This window comes from Equus asinus, chromosome 9 (genome assembly GCF_041296235.1).
Source record: "Equus asinus isolate D_3611 breed Donkey chromosome 9, EquAss-T2T_v2, whole genome shotgun sequence".
In the NCBI taxonomy this organism is placed as follows: Eukaryota; Metazoa; Chordata; class Mammalia; order Perissodactyla; family Equidae; genus Equus; species Equus asinus.
The window spans coordinates 20535994-20554946 of record NC_091798.1 but is presented as its reverse complement, the minus strand read 5'-3'; the positions used below and the strand labels follow the sequence as shown (position 1 = coordinate 20554946).

The following is an 18953-nucleotide window of genomic DNA, read 5'->3' as shown; positions in this document are numbered from 1 at the left end:
CAAGGCAGTAATATATATAGATGCGAATTCTGCAAATGAGCCTGAGAAAGTGAAAGCAGTAGGCCTGAGCAGGTGGGTCCTTTAATAGAGGATGCTGTCAAATGAGGGAATCTCAAATCTGGATTTGGATTTAAATTTGGACAGTAGATAGAAATAATGATGTGAACAACAGATGTTTGCTGAGGCCTCTTCAAATGAAAACGGCACAAATAACTAGCTAATATTACTCAAGAATCATTTTTTTAAGATTTTATATAAAATTATATTTTTCCATGATATTTGATGTCCTGAGCTCTGAAGACCATACTTCTCTTTATGTCTTAATCAATGTATTTCAAAAGAGAAGAGATTTTAGGAACTTTAGGGTAAGAATGACGTATCAAAGGGAAGAAAGATAAGAAAATTGTGGACGACAATTTAAAATCTTACACTTTCTCTACCGGTACCCACGCGTTACAGTAGAGGAGCTACCATAAGGTTAAACAAATTTAGTCCTAAAATGTTTTTCATTTTTCTCTTATATTTTCCTGGTGCTTCACAAGCTCTTATCAAAGAAGGTATTAGCCCATCTTCTATTCTTATTTTTTATTTTCTTTGTTCTTATATGTTGCTCAGAGCCAAATTGTCCACTGATTTTAGGAAATGTGAGGGTAGGAGACCACAGTTTGTAATGGATTTTTTTTTTCCATAAGTGATGAGGTCTTTCATGACCATATATATGGGAGAGATGCTGCCCTGTCTGAGAATAAGGCTTGTATTTGCATCCTCCTTAAGCCTTTGACAAATGCTTTCTGAACCTTAACTGACCTTCCCCAACCATATTCTTCCAAAGCCACAGGGCAGATCTGAATTGCTGACTTGCTCGGGTGCCTGACAAAAATTTCTCCAGGCCCTGAAATCATGACTTACACATATGGCTGTCAGACTAACTTAGGACAGTTCCATCCCTGAAATAGCTAGCTTTCCTAGAGGTATGAGTCTCTCAAGGTCACTTAAAAAGTCACTATAGTATTTTAACATGGTTCACAGAGCTAATAATGAAGGATAGGAACAGAACATCAGTCTAGTTAAGCTGCTTTTCAGACACTGTGTCTAAGTTCTCGCTTTATTTCACTTTGATAGTTTAGAAGAAATAGAAGCACACTCTTAACTCAAACCAGTCTATTAAACAAGTCTGTCAAAGAAGCATAAAGCAAAACATAATGTTTTATATGATTTTTAATTCAGTAATAGTTCCTATTTGTGTTTCAGAACAGTGATATGACTCACTTGGTTCACAATGAAATGAACTTCCCTGTTGAAATATTCCCATAAAAATAAATAAAAGAAAAAGCATGGTATAGAAATAGATCTCCACAAGAGTGTTCTCTGATTCTTTCTTTGTCTCGTAAAGTTTGCTTTGCAATTTCAGAATTTGCTGAATCCATAATAAATGACTGTCTTTCAATATTTTCTTCTAGAGTTTCTGAAGTGTTTCCTACTTCAGCAATATCTACTATTGTGACAATAGAGTAAGACATAGCAAGAGTAGGTAATACTCCTTAACCTCTTACTTATTCATTAATTTTATCCCATTTACTTTGTATTACATTTTGTCTGATTTTGATATTAAGCCATTCTATATTTTCACTAAACCTACATTGTCACGTTGGCAAAATACTTGAGCAGAGTTGGATGGAGACAGAATTTTTCACCTCCTATCGCGGGCTTATGGTTGAGTCTTACAGTTACTTCAGCCTTGAGCATTTTATGTCTTATGTCTTACCACCTGCTGAGTCAAATTTCTCTGAAATAATGAATTCACTTTCCTTGCAAAGGCTAATGCTTTCTTGCTTCAGGCTATACCTATATGATATAAAAACCAAATGGTCAATCTGGTATATGATAAATTTTGGTGAGTGAGTTGGTTCAACTGCAAAGTCTCAACTTAATTGGTTTCCATGTGTAAAAAGTTAATTTCAATATTTGAAAAGCTAACAAATGTTCTATGAAAAGTTACATGTGTATCACAGGAGGTCACATTGTAAAGATTGTGTTAATAATAACCATAGCTACCAACCGTTGAAAATATTTTAACGTATTAACTACTTTGCAAGTACTATATATGAAAGTCCCGTGTAAAATGAAATTATTAATCTTCTATTACAAATAAAGAGACTGAAGTTTAGAGACATTAAGTGGCCAAACAGTAATTGACAAAGAAAGAAAATGTCTGACTCCAAATTCTACTGTCTTAAATACATTATTCTGCTTTCCCATACTAAACTTTTTAAAAATTTTAATTTATAAGAACTCTCATTCATCATTCCAAATATTTGCGATCATAAATATTCTCATGAGTTTCTCATGACAGTTCTACTCCCAGGCTACATGGAAGGGTTTTACCTTCATTGCCTTACAATCACAAATTTTTGGAAGCCACAAAATCCATGCCTGGTTTCAAATCTGAGTTCTGATTTATAAGCCATGTGTCTCTGGAAAAGCTCCTTATTCTTTTTGAACCTAGATTCTCTATGTGTGAACAGAACTATTGTAAGAATGCAGTTGAAAGAATTATGTGAAAAAAAAACCCTGAGTATACTGTCTGGTATGTTATAGGTACTAAATAAGAGCTTATTTAGTAGGAGGAAGGAGTATTTTGGAGTTCCTTCTCTCATTTCCTCGAGCGAATTTAAGAATGGTCTACTTTATGTCAAATTTCTTTTTTTTTTAAGATTTTATTTTTTTCCTTTTTCTCCCCAAAGCCCCCAGGTACATAGTTGTATATTCTTCGTTGTGGGTCCTTCTAGTTGTAGCATGTGGGACGCTGCCTCAGCGTGGTTTGATAAGCAGTGCCATGTCCGCGCCCAGGATTCGAACCAACGAAACACTGGGCCGCCTGCAGCGGAGTGCCCGAACTTAACCGCTGGGCCACAGGGCCAGCCCCTATGTTGAATTTCTAACACTGAATGTGAGTAGTGACAAACAGTAGGCCCACTCACTTGCTTTCAAAATCACATTTTACATGTTTCAAAGGCAATTATGTGCTGTCATCTTTATAAGCAGTTGAAGTGTGGGGCAAGTAAATATATCTTCATTTATCATCTTGATTCTTTATGTTAAGTTGGTATTGGATGATATGGTTTCTCATATTGTATCTTTTTACTCATCCAGAGCAATGCTTTCTGGGACAAATTGTGAGTTCTCGTGGGAGAAAGTCTACATTTCTGAGATTTGCATGGGCTTATCATTGTTTCATAAACAAAATTACTTAAAAATGATTATCACTCATCTTTAAAACTCCCTCCCTGCCCTTGCTCAATATATATACAATTAAATTGGAGGTTATGAAATTTTCTCTAAGAAAACTCTTGGTGAATGTTATTATAAGCAAAATTGGAAAGGGGTAAGTTGAGAGAGATTCTTTTGTATAGTTGTAAATTATAGTAAAAAATCTAATAAGTTATATTTTCTACATTTAACACAAGAATATTTGTCACATTTGGATATATTTGTAAATTTCCATAATAAAAAATGCATCCACATTTCACCAACTCGTTTTCATTTCGTTCCACAGAACACAATTATTGTAAACATCAAGGATTGGGAGCTCTTAAACAGATGGGGCATTAGTGTCTTAATTCTTGATCTTTGTTCTAGTAAATCCTTCCATTTCGTATCCTTTCCACAAATCCTATGGCCATTCGGGGCATGATGAACGATTTTTTTAAATGCTGCTTTAATGTTTGTGTCACTTTTTGTGGTTTATGATTTCAAACAAATATGTAAATGCATCTGCCCAATAGGATAATGAGGCCACATTAAAATTCTCAAATATTCTAGGTATATCCTAATCATGCTATAAGATTCTGCATAAAGTAAACGCAATTTCTTGGTGGCAACATGTCTATTGTTTTTTATTATTTCTGATAATTAATCTCTCTAAATTGATTCCCAAGCTGAGATCTTTATTTTTCCTTTCTGCATACCAGACACTTACTAAATGATATTGATTGAATATCTATTCATTTTGTTCACCTTAACAAAGAAAAACAGGGGTAAATAAGCATTCTTACGATTTAAAAGAGTTTACACAGAGACTATGTGTACACACACACACATACTTAAAGTTTGCCAAAGAAAACACATATACATCCTGAATGCCTTAATTTTGTTATAAAAATAGAGAATGCACGTTACCTTAATCAAGTCATATAAGACATAGCATTTTAAGATATCTAAGCTAGAGTCGTGATAACATTTTAATAAACTATGCTCATTTTCTTACCTCCTTCCTGGCTTACACTGCAATATTCATGTTGCCAATAGAATCTAGAGTCCTAAACCCTTATTCAAAGTTTTTAAAATTGTTGATATTTGTTTGATATTTGGAAATAAATAATTTCTTTCAACTGTTAGCTTATTATCACTCCTCTTAACTCTGAATAAGTCTGCATTTTCCTGCTTGGGTTGATGGGTTTGAAATCTGTGAAAAGAAAAGATTTTGAAAGAAAATCAGTGAATCTAGGTTACATGTGAGTTGTTGATAAACTGAAAGCTGCCACAGAAGAAAATTGGATAGTGTCCTACTTACATGATTATTAAATAGAGTCTGGGTCTCACATATACATTTTATTCCTGACGGGTATTGGTTGGATCCTTCTTAAATCTTATGAAAAAATAATATTGTAAAATGTTCCTCTGGGGGAGTCCGTGGCTGACTGTAGTAGCTGTGGTTGAAACATGTGCTGTGGTTGGCTCTATCTTGGAGCATATGCTCTTTAAATCTTCCTGGTTTAGAGTGTATGTAAAATACTCTATGCCTAAGGCAGGTGTAGTGAGAAGCATTCATTTTCTCAGAACACCTTAGAAATAAGCACATGGGCTTAGGATTAAGGTGGCATGGGACCTAACTTGTCACACTATCTTGTTTGATAACCGAGGATTTTATGTTTCAGTTAAATCTTAATGCAAAATATGGATAATAAAAACAGTATTAGGAGTTATATGCATGTGCCATAGAGAATGCACTAAAATGCACAAAAAATAATGAATTTGTTGAGATAAGAGGGAGAGAGGAAATTGGCTTCATTGCATACCTGTTAGCTGTCATGCAAGAGGACTATGTGATTCACATTTATTTTCCCATATTATTCCACAACCAGCTAATAATGTAACATTATCTCATTTTAAAACTTTAGAAGATGAGGTTAGGAAAGTTCAGGGATGTACCAATGGTCACACAGCTATTAGGTGTCTTCAGATATCTAGCCATGTAGGAGCATTCACTGTGCCATGCTAACCTGGGTTCAACTTCTGCAAAGATCACAGCAATAATTATATAATCTTTGTGATCTGTCAAAGTGGTTGGGGCAGACAATCTCTAAGTTCCTTTAGAGTGCCAAACATTTATGACTCAGATATGAGAAAATTTTGGTTTTGATTTTACTATACTTACCATGTCTGTCACTATGCTGAGATGTCAAACTAGCCTTCCAGTCTGCAAAAAGAATTTGTCTGAGTAACCCACATGACAAAGGCATCTACATTAAGGTACGAAAACTATTCTATTACTTAAAGCACAATTCTTTTCTTTTTCTCAACTAAGCTATTATCTCAATACCAGTTGTAAAAGAAGGAATAGCCTCTGGATATGCTAGTATAGTTCATTCACAAGATGGTCTGTATTATGCACAAGGAAATTAGAAAAAGGGAACTAGTTTGGTGAGTGTAAACATTCTATATAAATATCCAAGTATATATACATAAATATAGGAGAAATCATGTTTAAATGCAACCTGTGGGTTTACTGTTGCTGATTGATAACCATGTTCCATAGGATGTTAACATTAAAATATATTTTCAATGTATCTATCTGAGCCATGAAAATACCTTTATAAAGAGCACTTTATTCTAAATTTTAGCTGAAACTTATTTGATATTTTATCATTTTTACTTGGCTCTTCTCCTCCCTCACCCAAAATTATTTTGTGAATGATAAAAAGCCACACTGAATTAATGAGAACACTCTTGCTATTTTTTTTTCTCATTTGGTTCACATTTAGTTGGAGGAAGTAAAAACATTTTTGTTGAAAAGAATCAGTACCACTTCTTCAATTAGGTCAGGGCTTCCTGCCATTTAAAATTGACAGAAAAAGCCAAATGTACCAGACTGCGACACTGGAAATAGAGCTATCAGGCCTCCCCAGGATCCCTGGTCCTGGGTTTGACCTCAAATCCCTTCTGCCCAGAACTCGAGACTATTTGGAAAGCCTTTGCAGCTGGCCTCCTAAGACAGAAGGAAGTAGCAGAAAACTTGGAAATACTACAGTAAGCCTGACATTATGCTGCAGTTGGATGCACTAGATCATTGAAAGAAAGAACGTCATCTTGAATAAATATTTTTTTAAAATATTCAAAGGTAGGTTTTATGTAACTGATATGAAGACAGCCAAACATAGACATAAGAGGAATAAAACAGATTTTAACGTAAGCTCACAACCACATCGTAAGGAAATAAAGTAATGTAGAAAGAAGTGTGGTTAAGAGAATAAGCTTTGAAGTCAGAAATCTGGGTTTGCATTCTAGCATGAGCACTCATTAACTGTGTGACCTTGAGCAGTCTCTCACTCTCTCTGATCCATAATTTATTGAGTGATTTGTAAAACAGAGATATTAAGACTATCTCTCATGGACTTGTGCTGAGAATTAAATTGAATGATTTATGCAAATTGGTTAGCACATTACTTGGCACTGAGTAAACACTTTAAGAATATTAAACATCATGGTTATTATTGTTTCAAGAACTTACTTCAATCAGATGTCCACACTTTGAAAGGATTTATTCTCCTGGGTAACAGAAAAAACAAGAATGTCAACAATTACGTAAAAGAGTAAATGTAACAAGACATTATAAAGTAAATTATATCTTTGCTACTAATTTCTTTTTTTGTTTTTTGCCATTAACTTATTACATTTTATTCCCTGGTTTTATGTGCATATGTTAATGATACCTTAGATGGAAAATAATAAACACGTTCATAGTTTAGAGTTGCAATTGCTGTTTTTGGAGCAAATTATTAATACTTTAAACAACTACAATTTATTTATTAAATTTATTTATTAAAAACATACATGTCCCAAAACAAATTATATACACATTATCTAGTAAAAACTACTTTTGAGTATCTTAAATAGAGAATCATAGTATGGACATTTCCATTTCCATATGCATGGTATAATTTTAAGATAAACTCAATAATTATTTATAAATATTTATTTGTTTTAAAATATATGGAAATGCTGAGCAATTGTACCCTGTTGGATAGTCACATAACACTTTTAGTTTGAGGCAAGATGTGATTGGCATTGTTCTCAGAGATTACTACTCAAATGATAAAGATTCAGTGACTGTGCTTGAAAAAAACATAATCAGTAGAGTGATTTGGTTGTATGTCATCAGATGGATAGGAAGTTATTCTAAATTTGTAGAGGAGAGTAAAAGGAACTGTGACAATTTAACCAGGAGAGGAAAAAAAAGACTAAAAGCTCACATTTTTAGGACAATCAGTCCTTGTTGAATCAAAACAAAACTATGGAATTGCATTATATATTGTCAGGTGAGAAAATAATGTTTTCTAATTGTTAACCCAGGGTTTCAAAACCTTACTAAAGTGAGTTTTAGTCTCAGAACTGCTCAATAAATGAGTTAATGAATAAGCAAATAAATAAATAAAAATTAGGAAATGTCACATAGGGAAGCTATGATGTTTCTTCAAAGGATCTCTTTTAGGATACATTGACATTTGTTGTTTCTGAACAGAGTAGGCAACTCCTGCCCAGAAACAAGCATATCATATAATCTTCAAATCTCCCTTCCTTGAAGATTTATTTCTAAAATCATTTCCCAGTAACACTTCTCTTTCAAAACTCAGAAAATAAACTAGCCCAACTCTGAATATAGCCTTCAATTTTATATTCCTTGTCATTTCAATACCTGTCTTAAGTTTTAATCATGTAAGCTGATCGCATTGCAGCACAAGGTCAAAGAACACTTGTAGAATCAAAAACCTCTGAGGGGACTGGTCATTTAGAATTTTTCTTCACTTGGCCAAGCTCCGCCCCGATCCCAAAAGTCTCCTCTGCTAGAAGTCCTCTTGGGGAAAACGGCTAGGGAGCTCACCAAAGTTCGGACCTTACTCACCAGAAGCGTTACATGGAGGCGCCCCATCTCTTCAGCACCTCCTACCTAGTCCGGGCGAAAGTGCTGAAGGGACAGCTCCAGTGTTTTAGGTCATTTCGGTAAGCGCTCCCAGGAAGACAGCACCCGTCTCCTCCCTGCTACAAACACCCATTCACAAAATCCAGGGAGAGAACTACAGTCGTCTCTGATTCCTTGGAAATGTAGTTAGACTGATGTGGAAACACACCCTCCTTCTCTAAGTGTATAATTATTCGTGGGTGGAGAGCCACCAGGGAGAGGAATAAAAGAGGGCAGAGAAAAAAAGTAGAAGAGGCTTTTGTCCTGACTTCTAAAAATCTTTTTGTTAATCTTCTCTCCTCCCCTCTTCAATTTTCCTAATCCCGAGAATGATGGAGTTCGAGGCAAGCGAATGATTCCGGAAATGGAGATACGACTCTCAAACCTAGAAATGATCCGGGCGATTTATTCAAAGTTAAATACTCCTCATCCTAGGAACCCAGCACAATCCATATTTAAGGGAGCCTGCGTTTTCCCCATCATAACATAAACAGACAAACAGTTGCCTTCACAGATTAAAAACCCTGTTCCGGAGCGCGTTTTTGCTGTCCTCTAAACTACAGACTAAGATGGGATGGAAAGCGCTCACAACCTGTGAAAGTGCGAAAGACTCTCTAAACCCCGTGGCCAATTCCCTACTGGCCAGAACTCTTCCCTACAATCCCTCATCATCCGTGACTCTGCAAGACACAGGGACCAGACATGTGTGTGGGAGTACGTGTGAGGGAGAGAGGAGAGAAGAGCATCGCTCTCCACATGTGTAACCCTGCATCGCCCTGTTTCGTAGCTTGCATTCATTCATATGCATGCAGTGGTTAAATATTTGATCAAAGGTGAAATAGTTATACTGATCAGTTGTATTTTTAATGGACATCCCTTAAAATAGAGTGCTCATAGATTGAAAGTGTGAAAAGATTCTAAGTGTCCTCCGTATGTCTCTAACCCTTTCTACCCTTCCCTCCCCCATTCCTATTCCCCCCAAAAGGGAAAGCTTGCAGCAGATTGTAGAAGGATTTGAGTCTGCAGCTACAGAGAAGGGGATTAGGGCCAGAGCGGTGCAAGTTAAATTGTGCTGCATATAAAAAATGGGCGGATTGGTCTCCAGATCCAGAGGCTGGTACCACCTTCCTTTCTAAAATAAAATCTCTCTGGCATGAAGTCACCGCCTATTTCACATCCGGTTTGCCCTGGGACGTATTACTACTGTCTTGGTAAAGAGAAATCTTTTGTTGTATAGCTGCAGATTGGATATTGGGAAGCAAATTTGGGTGTGAAATCTTCAGCAAAGGAGCACGCAGAGTCCATGATGGCTCAGACCGAGTGAGTGAGAGGCAGAGCGAGGACGCCCCTCCGCTCCCGGCGCGCCCGGACTCGCGGACTCGCGCTGGCTCCAGGATCTCCACGATTTTCTCTCGCAGACTTTTCCCGGGTCTTGAGCGATCCTGTGCCCAGAGGGGGCCCGAGGTAAGTGCGGCTTGGGACTGCAACACATAGAGCTTTGAACGTGGCTTTTCCTAGCTGGAGAGACAGGAATGCTATAGACAAAACAGAAAGAGGGAACAGGACAAGAGCGTGATCCCATAGCAGGTAGATACAACGAATGTTTTTCTTTCTGGGCGAAAACCGCAGCGATAGGAGCGTTATTTTCTTCTCTGTCTCTCTCTTTTTCTTTCCCCCTTTCTTAGGCAGATTTGAATTTGTTCCGCGGGGTGGGTGGTGACATGTTGTTTTGGTCTTTTCTTGCAAGAGGGAGCTGGGATGAGGTGGGGAGGGGCGTTGGGGGCCATCGTCTAAAGTTACGACGCTGGGACAGAAAACCTGTCTCGATGTTCTATCCTGGGGAAGGCACTCTCTCGTTCTGGCTGCAAAAATGCCTTTCTCCTTTCCAGTGGACGCTGCTGATATGCCCTCTGGTGTAGGGGTCTCTCCCATTCTGCACACGAAACACTCAACTTATCATTTGATATGGGTGGCATGGGGTATGGGTATCGGAGTACGTGTGTTTGATGGGGGGGGGTTGAAGGTGGAAAGGGGTAAGGAGGGAGCTTAGCATTTCTTTTAAACTGTTCTGTTTGCATTTGCAAGAAACTTTCTTAACAACTCGAGTGCCATGATACGTTTGTTTTTCTCTTTTTAAAATGTCAGAGGAGGACAAAAAGCTCTGGTACCTTGCCTTGGCGTTTTGTTTTGTTTCATTTACCCCTTCAGGCATTACCTTTTTTTATAAAGACCAAAAAATATTCAGAGTCAAAGAAGTTGTTTTTCCTTCATAACAGATGTTGAAGATTAATAAAAGGGTGAATTATAATTGTGGATTTAGGTGCAATATTTTAACATAATGATATTTATCCAACATTTCTTGTCATATTCAACTCATCTGTGTCAAAACCAGCCACTAAATCAAATAAAAATTATGAAGCTCATTGCTCTTATCTCTAGATTTAGACCATTTCACTCTAAACACATCAATTATGTTTCATTGCTTACGTGCCTGTTTGTAATGGTTTTTACTTATATAAATGATACCCGAGAGTGTGGAAGGCATTTGTGTAGATGTATGTAAAAGCAGACCACATTAAAATATAGAGTGCTTAATGAAAAATAAGCTTTAAAAGACTTGCAATCCATTAATCATTGACTCTGCTAAAGAGTATAGATTCAGGGAAGTGCTAATAGATACCTTGAACATTTCTCAAATTATGGTTTGAATTAATTCTAGCATATTAAAATAAAGTGTTACCATACCTGCTTCTTAACCAGGTAGTGCACTGATTTTTAAAAATTGACTCCACAAATTGATTATAATTTTTAAAAATTCTCTAAGCTCTCCGTACTCCTCCATTCCTCCAGCATCCCACTACCAAGTCTAAATTCAACAATCAGATGGTGATTGATTGCACTTTACCTAAGAGAGAAAAAAAGATTCCCTTATTCATGCAAAGCAAAGCACTCCAGCTTCCATCTGTTTGAGATGAAACATTTTCCAGCAGCAACCTGGCAGAATTGGAGAGGGCTTAAAAGATGTGTGTGCGCATGTTTGTATACATTTATGTGAGTGTGGTTTGTGTGTGAGAGGGAGATCAGCACATGGCTTGACTATAAATTGTGTCCTTTAGCCTCACAGAAGCATTAGTGAGCATATATAAGAAGGCAATCACAGGCAGAGACTAAAAGCATGACTTCGGCATTCAACAGTGTGTTTCCTATGGGTTTTTAAAAAAAGATAAATATGGTTGCTTCTGAAATCAAGGAACATCCAGAATTCAAAGATGAATTCAGTCATCAAAGCATATTAACCTATCCCATCCCAACCCCCAAACACGCTTTCTCTGTTATAGACACCAGCTTAAAAATTTCAGTGCACAGTTTAGTTGTGGCAACTCAAATCAGAAAGGTCAAAATTTTCGGATGATAAGCAACAAGAAGAGAGTAATTCAAACTATATTGGAAATATAAAACCTAGAGAAAAAAAACAACTCACAGTTTTTATGTTGAGCAATATTGTCACCTGAAAGCATTTCAACTTGTATTCTTTTGCAGGAGACATTAAGACACTGATATATTTCTGAATGGAGAAATGGAAGGGAAAAGTGGAGAATGGATGGTCCAGGTTTCCATTGCTTCCAATGAGGTGTCATATCCCAGTGAGGTCATTTCCTGACTTCAAAGCATTCATCTGAACTGCCTCAGTCAGCCCTAGTGGTTATAACCTGATGTTTCTTGCAAGAGACATTGATCTCTGCTTGTTCTACTTTTCAGCTGCACAAGCCCGCGATGAAGAAAAGTCCGGATCTCTCTGACTATCTTTGGGCCTGGACCCTCCTTCTGGGCACATTGACTGGAAGAAGGTGGGGACACTTTATTTTAAATCTGCATGAGAATTTCTGCAACTTTTTCATTTATTTTTTCAGGGGGAAGAAAATTGTCCTTAGATGAATTCATGACTAAGGGAATTCAAAAAACTTAACTGCGATAAAATTTCAGCTAAGAATAAAGAAGAGCAGTATGAAAAAATAATCATCTTATTTGCATGTTGGTTAGAATACGTTTAGCACACTTTTGTTAAGGAATGTATTAACATTAAAGTCTTAAATTGAACTTTTCAACTGTTCAGTTGTAACTGAACAAAACATGCGGTTTCCTAATTCATAGAAAAAGTTAGCCCAGTTAATGTCTGCATACCATGAGAGTTGGTTTTCCAACAAGAAAATTTCTAGCCAATTGGAAAGATCATAGAACAACTTATGACTATAAGGAGATAGAAAGTTTGAAACACTATTTGTAATTTGAAAGTCATAAGGCTCTGTAAACGTATGTGCATATTATGTTTTGAAACCATTATTTATATAACCAATAGAGATAGACTATACCAGAAAAAATTTTAAGAACGTTAGATAAAATCAAACTTTTCTATTTAAGTGTAACTACTTTGGAGACAAGTCATGGGCAAAATTTAATAATATGCTTAACCATATTCAAAATACTTGCTAATGATTCAATCAAGCGTATAAACATTTTATAGTAGCAACCATATAAATGACTAAATATTTCAGATTCTCTGTTATCTGCTTTTATATTTCTTGTTTAGTCTACTCCTATGGCACGTAAGAAAGTCTCAGACATATTATAAAAACCTGAGATTATTCAAAATCTAACAGAAAGTGAGCCCTTATGAGTTAAGGCAGAGAAGTGGAATTGTCTGGAAAGACATGAATTTAGAGGATTTTTTAAATTGAGAAGTTGTCTGTTTTTGTTTTTGCCTCTCCTGTATGGTAAATAATGAGTGCCAGATGAATGGGAAATGCATTATTGCCAGATACTCTTAATCTGAGGAGTTAAATGTTCTTCACTGCTTTTGAGAAATTATCTGAAGTGTTACTATTGTAATGACCTGTAGATGGAGTCAGTGCACAGTGTTTTATTATATAGTGGTTCATATGGAATCAAAATCAGGTACTGCAACTGACATTTGTCTTCAAATTATATGTTCAATTTAGGAAACATTACATTGGCATAAGTGTTTAATAGCAAATAAATAATCTTGATCTTTATCCTAGGGTTGTTCTCTGACAATTACAATTGGACATAGTAAATTAGAGATGAAGACTAAGAATAACCTGATTAGAAAATCACGTAAAAGAAAGATTATCATTCCAATTGGGATGGTGGAACTAGTTTTCTGGGAGGGAGGGAAAAGTGTCTTTCAGGTGTTTGTATTCCAATGCAAATATTTGGTGAAAACAACATTTATAAGACAAAATCAGGGGAAAGAAGCATTTTCTGAATTTGATATAAGCTGTAAAAACAAAGGGAATGCAAGTAAAGATAATAGACAACTCCATGTTCTAGGAATCGTATTAACAGTCTAATTGTGCTCTGTCATGTCCCCATCTCATCTTTTCCTCCCTTCTTATTTTACTGCTTTCTTCTTTAGACTACTTGATCAGGCCCTCCTCACAACTTAAGGTGTGCTAGCATTTCTTTTCCACCTATGTCAAGATGACCTTCCAATATCCTTGAAAGATGCATGCATGGCAGTTGTTTTTGTGACAATGAGTTTTAATAAACAATTGCTTTTAGAAAACTATTTTTGCTTTCTGCACTCATATGCTAATGAGACATCCTGAAAGACACAGAGCTTGTTGAAAATTTAATTTCAAAAACTAGTAAGATGTTCAATTTTGCCAAAGGACAGTAAACTCTCAATCTGCAGGGTATTAATGTTGAATTTAGGAGAATGAAAAATTATTTCATCAAGATGTGTTTCGTATGTTTAATATCTTCATTAGCTTTTAGTTATAATAGCTTAGTTAAATTAAAATTTTCTCATAAAAATGGTTGTTGCATTTTGCCGATATAAAATTAATTACCTAAAAAATAGTGTTTGTTTTTGAAATGATGCTTTGATTATCTTTCTTGCTCCTGTCAAATGAATGAATCCTGCTTTCAAATGTTACTATTTTGCTTAGATTGATCAGTAATATAAACACATACGAGTGAAGCCAAAAGCACACTAAATAGAAACTATGAAAGTGATATTTTTGTGGCAGTTTCTTAGTTTACACTCTATATTCGTTTTTGTTTACTCAAGGTCAGAGCTATCATTGAAATATATCAGTCAGTGTAATCCATCTTAAGATGGGAAACTCTTCTCTCAAAGGATTTTGAAGGTGTCATCCTAATCATTACATAAAATATGGTGCAAGGAGCATAGATAATAATGTGATTGATGTAAGAAATACACAATATTTGAACTGCAGTAACTAGCGTGAAACTCAAAGACTGGTAATGGTAAGGGATAAAAACTATACCTTCAAGTAGGAAGATCTAAATAGAAACAATTTCTCCAATATAGAAGAATGGAAATAAAGTCTTAGGCAAAAAGTTGAAGAAAACTGGCTTCTAGTTCAAGCTCTGGTCATGAATAGCTGTGTTTTCTTAAAGAAAACACTAATCTTGCATTATCGTTTAGTAAACCATATATTAAGGTATCTTTTACTTCTAAGACCAGAAATAACATTCAATTAATTAGAGGTTGGACTAGATAAGATAAAAATTTGTTCATAAACTTTAAGGGGAATGGAAATTGCACACTGATGTGAAATATAATTGTCCTAAGAAACAAGTTTTATCTATTTTTCTCATCTAAATGTCTTGACAGAGCATCAAAACAAAACACAGTTATATATGAAGTGGATGAAGGAAAGGATGTTGGTAGGCAAAATCTTAGGCTTACGCTACATGTTAAATGAAAACAAAACTATTAATTATTTTGGTATCTCATAAATGCATATATCTACTCAGGAAGAAGTTTCTCAGATTTGTTTTCCCTAGCATGCGTTAGCAGTCTTGCTCGCCCCAAGAAAATAGGCACTACGGCATTGTACACATGCTGAGAATTATAAACGAAAAGAGACAGAACTCGTTTCCTGGAATTTTCCTTCCATAGTTAGAAATATTAGAATAAAGAGCTTACCATCTATGAGAAAATGGAAGAATTAGAGTATAACTTTTTTGCTTTACCAGAAGGGCTTTTCAAATTAAGATCCAATAGAAAGGAACGTAGGAAAATGTGAGGAAGACTTTATTTGGAAAAAGGTTTGAGTAGAAATGTATAATTTAGATATCACCTCTATGCTTTTTTCAGCTGTGGGCAACCATCACAAGATGAACTTAAAGACAATACCACTGTCTTCACCAGGATTTTGGACCGACTCCTAGATGGTTATGACAATCGCTTAAGACCGGGATTGGGAGGTGGGTCCATTATTTTTTGTTTTTAATTTTAGAGAACAATATTAGATCTTTTCTATTAATGCCATGCTTTCCTTCTAAATGGTAAAGTAATAGGAGCGGCAGTATGTAGTTTGACAACTAATCCTATTTTTAATAGATTGCTCAATGTTAACTCAATTTACCATGGTAGTTCCATGCACATTCCCCTACGTAGTAAAAGGCAGATACAAATTTCTCATAATGATACGGAAGAAATGCTGCATTTACTTGACAATCATAATGTTTTCCTTGTAGTGATTTCCTTCTACAGGGAAAACATAGGGGCAACATTCTCCCTTCCAGCCCAAAGACTGCATCTCCTTCATTCGGCATTGCTATGTCTGCGTTGAATTCAAGTAGAATATCTCTCATCTATTGCTCCAAACATTTGTTTCGGAATATTGATCACTATTGTTTTGGAATATTGATCACATATTGATCGCTATTTTGTGTTATATTGCCATCACCTCTAGGATAAAAGGTGAATGAGACAGATGGTAATTTTTTTTAACCATGCATTTGAACTTAAACCTTAATGCTCTGTAGTAAATTGTATTTTTCTTTGTATACCAATTAATTGGTTATACTATTAAATTTCCACTTTGGAAGAAAACAGCACTTACAAATACAATATTTATAACAATAAGAGTAAATAGTGCTAGACATTACACACTTATTTGAATAATGCTTGAATACAACAATCAACCTGTCTTATATAGTTAAACAAAGTCTAATGAAGCCAAAAGAAAATACTGATCTCAGAGTAAAAGAAGTGAAGCGAGGAAATACATTATATTTCAAAGTCACATAAGAAATCAGGGTTAGAATCTATGATTTCCAACTATGACTTATGCTGTACCTTCTCGAAAGCATGTGTAGAAAGTATTCAATAGCAATACTGAAATTACAATTAAATGGCAATATTAAGAAAATCATCTCTTCTTCATTTAGACAGTGAAGATTTGCAAACAATAAGAAGCTTAAGAATTCAAATTTCGATTTTAAAACTAAATGATAGCATGGATTTAGTCTTTTTTTTTTTTTAATACTTCGGGTAGTGTAATCACATGGATGTGGATCATGGGTCTGTTTTGAAGTTGCCAAATATCATCAGTGTTTCAGAGGTTTAAGGGGAACTGCTTTATCAAGGACACAACTGGAATACATGTCAAAGGTCTGACTAGGTGTCCTTTCTTACCGATCTCAAGCATTCATTCGAGGACATGTGATTCAAGTTTCTTCAAGTTTGTACTCTACCTACTTTTCCTTTACTAAGTTCTTAGGAAAAAAACCTTAAGGAACAAAGGTATTGGTCACAAAACGGAGTGCATAATTGTGTATGTGGTGTATTAATAGAATGTCTGTGCATATCTAAGCAGCTGGATTGGCTTCAGGAAAGTCCTTCTTCATTCAGAAAATTTGAAATAAATTACAAAGACTGCAGGTAGGGGAGGAATGTACAAAAAGAAGAAACAGTCAAGATAGTGATGTAACTTGAAAAGCAAGACTTTCTAAAGGACTGATGAGCAAGTGTCTGATTTCCTTACTTGTTCTCTTTCCCACTTCATGATATCAATCCTTACAAAATCAGTAGAATTTTATAACACATCTAGAAAACCTTGTCTTCATTCTAGTTTAGGAAATCCCAATTAATACTTTAATATGTGAATATGAGTATCCTCTGTAAGTTCTGTGCATAGTTTTTAGTTTTGTTAGAATTTTACATATACACACACATACACACACACACACCCCTTGTTTAATGATCAGCTGTGTGGTTGTATTGTTGTTTGGAGTACAGGTAACAAGTCCATGACTGCTCATTTACATGTAATTACATGTAATAACTCTTTAATAAATGTGTATGTTGGCTTTTTAATCAAATACAGTGTAAGCACAAAGTATTTTACCTACTCCTCGTATCTGCACCCATGTTTTGGAGAACCACAGACCTTAAGGAGGTGTAATGTAGACTAAGAATAGGTTGAAAAGTTAATTTTCAAAACGCAAGATAACGGTAGTTTTGTTAACAAAAACAACTACATTAATTCATATGGGAATATTACTGTTTTCGTAGAATCTACTTTTATTATCTATTTAATCTCCCCAAAATAACAAAAATAGACATGTATTTAAAGAACAGAAATAGTAGTTGGCCAAATATAGACAAGGTACAATCTTTTTAATTGAAATGGATATAAAGTGCTATAGTAATAGAGAATTCAAGGACTTTGGAAAATTAAAAAGAATGAATGTGCTTTAACCTTTGCTAAAGTTGACTTTTTTGATTTTTATGATTCTTGGAAACAGTGATTTTCAGGATATGATAGACATTAAAATGAATTAAAAAGTAGCTCAAATATCTTCCTTCATTTCCATTTTATGTATCATCCTGGAACATATTGCAATTAAATTTGATGGATTTGAGATTTATGAAAAAGCTTTAATACTGACTAACTTAACTGTTATTATTGTTTTTAGAGTGCACTTTTTAGCCTTAAGGGATTAATGCCATGTGCTTCTTACATATATCTCCACAGTCATTAACATTTTAAAATACATTTTAAGAATGTCTCGCTGTCTTTAGAAAACAATACCTTAAGATATTAAACATAGTTTTTAGATATTTTTTAAAACATAATCTGCTACAGAATAAGAAAAAAATGCTAACATCATGATTTCTAGATACTATAAATTGAAATTATCCAATATATATTTTTCTGCAGAATTATTTAATTTTATTTCTTTACCATAGATTTCTGGCAAGTTAAGTATGACATGCATTCCAGTAGATCTCCATTGCAAAAAGGGACCTTTTTTTTTTACATGATCCATTTGATTTCAGATGAAAAGACTATGTAGAAGAAATACTCGAAAGATGATTATCACTAGCTTATAAGTGGTAAAAATTTCCTCTTAAGTAGGTTCATGATCACAGCTGGGATAATCTTCTTTTGCAAGAGAAAGGGGCCCACTCTCTTCTTATTACAACAAAAGTCTGGTTTTATAAAAATCACAACACTGTGCAGAAGGCAGGGATATTTCGTTCTGAATATCCTCAGAAAATACAGAAATGCGATCAGCTAAGACTTCAGACTAATGTAAGAAACTCTTGTTTGTGCAAATTCATCTTTAGCTGTTTGCAGAAACACACAGCTCATCAGAAGGTGGAGCATAACTCTTTGGAGATGCATACCCTAGGTCCAATAACTGAGAAACACAATATATAACTTGGTTCATCCTGCTGATGGAAATCAGTCTGTGGACATTGTAACACTATTTAGAAAGGCTACCTTTTCAGGGCCAAGAGCACTCCTGAGAAACTGAAAAGAAACGGATAACAGAAAGAGAGACATCCTGGAAAAAAGAAACTTTTTTCTTTTTTTTAGATAGAAGAGCTAAAAAGAATAAGAATGTGTGGAATTCTAATAATATACTC

General features: G+C 35.1%; 1 protein-coding gene and 1 long non-coding RNA gene across 4 annotated transcripts in view; one reads left to right on the top strand and one right to left on the bottom strand.

The window, feature by feature from the left end:
• Nucleotides 1-2734: 2734 nt before the first annotated feature.
• LOC139046139 (uncharacterized) lies at nt 2735-11867 on the bottom strand. 2 transcript variants are annotated; one of them, XR_011505734.1, is made up of 5 exons: nt 11721-11867; nt 10985-11144; nt 6791-6828; nt 5438-5479; nt 2735-4465 (listed from the first exon to the last, which is right to left on the bottom strand). It is a non-coding gene; the product is annotated as an uncharacterized lncRNA (long non-coding RNA). The 2 variants fall into 2 exon arrangements; XR_011505733.1 differs by lacking the exons at nt 10985-11144; nt 11721-11867 and adding an exon at nt 8183-8353 and having other exon boundaries at nt 3906-4465.
• GABRA1 (gamma-aminobutyric acid type A receptor subunit alpha1) overlaps nt 8916-18953 on the top strand; it is a 57625-nt gene continuing 47587 nt past the window's right edge. The window contains exons 1-4 of one of the 2 annotated variants that reach the window (XM_014842751.3): nt 8916-9072; nt 9477-9703; nt 11999-12087; nt 15387-15496. In XM_014842751.3, the coding sequence (XP_014698237.2) occupies nt 9042-9072; nt 9477-9703; nt 11999-12087; nt 15387-15496 (457 nt within the window). In that variant the 5' untranslated portion in view covers nt 8916-9041. Of the gene's footprint in view, nt 9073-9476; nt 9827-11998; nt 12088-15386; nt 15497-18953 lie in introns of those variants that run through there. The other variant, XM_014842752.3, reaches the window with a different exon arrangement.